The sequence below is a fragment of the Lucilia sericata genome, unplaced genomic scaffold (assembly GCF_015586225.1).
Source record: "Lucilia sericata isolate MDLA Ls3-8-SP2 unplaced genomic scaffold, ASM1558622v1 Contig000185F_arrow, whole genome shotgun sequence".
Taxonomy (NCBI): Eukaryota; Metazoa; Arthropoda; class Insecta; order Diptera; family Calliphoridae; genus Lucilia; species Lucilia sericata.
This window is the reverse complement of record NW_023994213.1, coordinates 59,952-64,060: the sequence shown is the minus strand read 5'-3', so window position 1 is coordinate 64,060 and position 4,109 is coordinate 59,952. Positions and strand designations below refer to the sequence as shown.

At 33.0% G+C, this 4,109-nt stretch overlaps 1 protein-coding gene across 1 annotated transcript; it reads right to left on the bottom strand.

The window, feature by feature from the left end:
- Positions 1-1,781: 1,781 nt before the first annotated feature.
- Positions 1,782-3,051, bottom strand: LOC119601683 (V-type proton ATPase subunit D-like). The gene has a single exon (XM_037952808.1). The coding sequence runs from the start codon at positions 2,983-2,985 to the stop codon at positions 1,993-1,995; it is 993 nt and encodes a 330-aa protein (XP_037808736.1). The 5' UTR covers positions 2,986-3,051; the 3' UTR covers positions 1,782-1,992.
- Between the last annotated feature and the right edge of the window lie 1,058 nt (positions 3,052-4,109).

The window sequence follows — 4,109 nt, the reverse complement described above, 5'->3', positions numbered from 1 at the left end:
TATAGTCTAGTCTATAGTCTAGTCTATAGTCTAGTCTATAGTCTAGTCTATAGTCTAGTCTATAGTCTAGTCTTAGTCTAGTCTATAGTCTAGTCTATAGTCTAGTCTATAGTCTAGTTATAGTCTAATCTATAGTCTAGTCTATAGTCTAGTCTATAGTCTAGTCTATAGTCTAGTCTATAGTTAGTCTATAGTCTAGTCTATAGTCTAGTCTATAGTCTAGTCTATAGTCTAGTCCTATAGTTCTAGTCTATAGTCTAGTTATAGTCTAGTCTATAGTCTAGTCTCTAGTCTAGTCTATAGTCTAGTCTATAGTCTAGTCTATAGTCTAGTCTATAGTCTAGTCTATAGTCTAGTCTATTAGTTCTAGTCTATAGTCTAGTCTATAGTCTAGTCTATAGTCTAGTCTATAGTCTAGTCTATAGTCTAGTCTATATAGTAGTCTAGTCTATAGTCTAGCTATAGTCTAGTCTATGTCTAGTCGCATACAGTTCTAGTCTATAGTCTAGTCTTAGTCTTAGTCTATATAGTTAGTCTAAGTCTAGTCTATAGTCTAGTCTATAGTCTCAGTCTATAGTCTGTCTATAGTCTAGTCTATAGTCTAGTCTATAGTCTAGTCTATAGTCTAGTCTATAGTCTACTATAGTTAGTCTATAAGTAATATCTCGTTATGTGGCTCTAGTCTAGTGCTATGTCATCTATAGTCTAGCTATAGTCAGTCATAGTTGTTATGTCTAGTCTATGTTAGTCTTAGTTGTAAGTCTAGTGAGTTTGGTCATTGTCTAGTCAAGTCTCTGTGTTTCTATAGTCTACAATTAGTCTGTCTCAATTTATTCTATTTGAGGTTCAAAGCATCTGTGTTTATTTACAAATATAAGTAAGTACTCAAAGCTTTCTTCGGTAAGTAGTGAATACAAAAAAAAAAAACTTTTATATTTTATCATGACAGTTTTTTCATAAGCATAACTCTTCTTCTTTATAGGTTGCAGTACAAACTTTGTAATTTGTATCTTTGTAAAGATATATTGCTGCTCAGCTGACAAACTGTATGTTGATGAGTATACCCATCAGGTGAAAAGTCAGCTACAGTTCTCACTTATTACTTCTTTAATACATGAATAAGAATAAGCAAATATGTACATTCAAGTCTTCAGAACTAAAGGGTATATACAGTGATTTATCACCAGTGCAAACATAGCATTTAGCTAAACAATTGTTGTTAAACTTAACCATATCTTTTGAATAAAAAGTAAGCGAGTTTTGGTACAAATGCTAAAACATTTGCAAAATGGGTATATTAAAAAGGAAATAGTACAACAACTCACCAAAAATTAATAACTGTCATCGCAAATGTATAGTTTTTTCGCGCAATAATTTTAAATAATTTTCGTTTAAATTTTAACTTTTTATAATTCAGTAAAGTTTTGCAATATTTACGGTTTTAACTTATGTAATAATGAGTAAAAAATAAAAGTAAAAAACTAAGTTATATAAAATATTGGATTCATATTTCTGCTGTTAAACTACTGCAGACCACTTACATTAGGAAGTAAAGTCAGGAGTTTTTAATGGATCTATAACTACACTAGATTAATCTACTCATAAATTCCATCGGCAAAGCGAATAACAAAATTCACAATATTTCCTAGGCTCTTAATAGCGAAATATTCTACTGAATCAGTTTAAAAAACTGTTTGTATATAAATAACAATCACTTCGTTAGTTCTAGTTTCCTTTTACTTTTTATTATTTATCTATGTATGTATGTTAATATTTTTATCAGTATGTATATGTTTTCGCACAATTATGACAACACACGGAAGTCCGCTTGCATTTATAACAAAAAGTATAAAATTTATAACAAAAAAATATATATATATCAGCAAAACTTTTCTTGTAAACGGACACACAGAGCATTTCCAGAAAACAATTTAATTACGTAAAACATTTTATAAATTTGATACATTCAATTTTAAAGTTTAAACACCCAACTTAATTTGAATGATCACGTTCGGCTGATGATGAAGATGAAGCAGAAGATGATGATGAGGAAACTACTAGTTTAGGTTTTATATCCATATCATCATCATATTTGTCTTTAATTAAAACAGCCCTAGAGAACTGCACATCCAAATTGAGAGGTTTGGGATCCTCTATTTCTACAATAGTAGTTTTATCTATAATTTTAGCAACAGTTTTTCGGCGTTCATGTACACTAGATTCAGGTTTGGTGGCTATTACCTCATACGCGGGTGTTTTCAAATGAGTATCGGTGAAATCATAACCCGGATCTTTGACACTTTCTTTCTCCCTCTCTCGCAGTCTCATTAGTTTTATAAAGTCAGACTTTTTCTTTAACTGTTTGGCTTGGGAACGTTTTAAGCGATAAAAGTCTTCTCTTTCAAATTCATCCAATTCATCACGTATATAGGTTACAGTATTCTGATATCTAGGCAGAACCACATATTCTAAACCATTAACACGCATATTATTTTGTTTTACAGCTTCTTGTATGGCATTAACGGAATATTCCAAAGAAGCCACTGTCACCAATATTTTAAGAGCTTCTTGAAATTTTTCACGTACTATTTGTACTTGCTGACCTCCTCCTGAAAGTCCAGTAAAATGTAAGGCATTTGTTTGTCTTAACATCAATTCCAATGTAGGTACTTGCATTCCCACAATTTTTGTATTTTTAAGGCGTAAATAGGTATCCGCCCTATCGGGATTTATAATAGAGGCCGGCTTGAAATCTGTGCACAAAAATTTGGCTTTTGCGATTGAAAATATGGCATCTTGCATTACACCTTCCAATTTTTGACGACTTACTTTTAATTCAGCCGCAAGTTGTCTTAAATGAATTTCGAGAGCATCACGTTTCCGCTTCAGGAGACTTAAGCCTTTTTGGGCGCCCACAATGCGCTGTTTCATTAGAACAAAATTTGCTCTAGAGGGAAAAATAGTAATACGATCGCGACCGGACATTTTGCTGTCGTTTATGAATAATTTATGCACAAAATAAAATATAAAATAATACAATAAAAGGGTGTGACGAATCATTCGAAGCCTACATGGAACAAAACAAAGAATAGAACTGAACTAGAACTGAACTAGAACTGAACTAGAACTGAACTAGAACTGAACTAGAACTGAACTAGAACTGAACTAGAACTGAACTAGAACTGAACTAGAACTGAACTAGAGCTGAACTAGAACTGAACTAGAACTGAACTAGAACTGAACTAGAACTGAACTAGAACTGAACTAGAACTAGAACTGAACTAGAACTGAACTAGAACTGAACTAGAACTGAACTAGAACTGAACTAGAACTGAACTAGAACTGAACTAGAACTGAACTAGAACTGAACTAGAACTGAACTAGAACTGAACTAGAACTGAACTAGAACTGAACTAGAACTGAACTAGAACTGAACTAGAACTGAACTAGAACTGAACTAGAACTGAACTAGAACTGAACTAGAACTGAACTAGAACTGAACTAGAACTGAACTAGAACTGAACTAGAACTGAACTAGAACTGAACTAGAACTGAACTAGAACTGAACTAGAACTGAACTAGAACTGAACTAGAACTGAACTAGAACTGAACTAGAACTGAACTAGAACTGAACTAGAACTGAACTAGAACTGAACTAGAACTGAACTAGAACTGAACTAGAACTGAACTAGAACTGAACTAGAACTGAACTAGAACTGAACTAGAACTGAACTAGAACTGAACTAGAACTGAACTAGAACTGAACTAGAACTGAACTAGAACTGAACTAGAACTGAACTAGAACTGAACTAGAACTGAACTAGAACTGAACTAGAACTGAACTAGAACTGAACTAGAACTGAACTAGAACTGAACTAGAACTGAACTAGAACTGAACTAGAACTGAACTAGAACTGAACTAGAACTGAACTAGAACTGAACTAGAACTGAACTAGAACTGAACTAGAACTGAACTAGAACTGAACTAGAACTGAACTAGAACTGAACTAGAACTGAACTAGAACTGAACTAGAACTGAACTAGAACTGAACTAGAACTGAACTAGAACTGAACTAGAACTGAACTAGAACTGAACTAGAACTGAACTA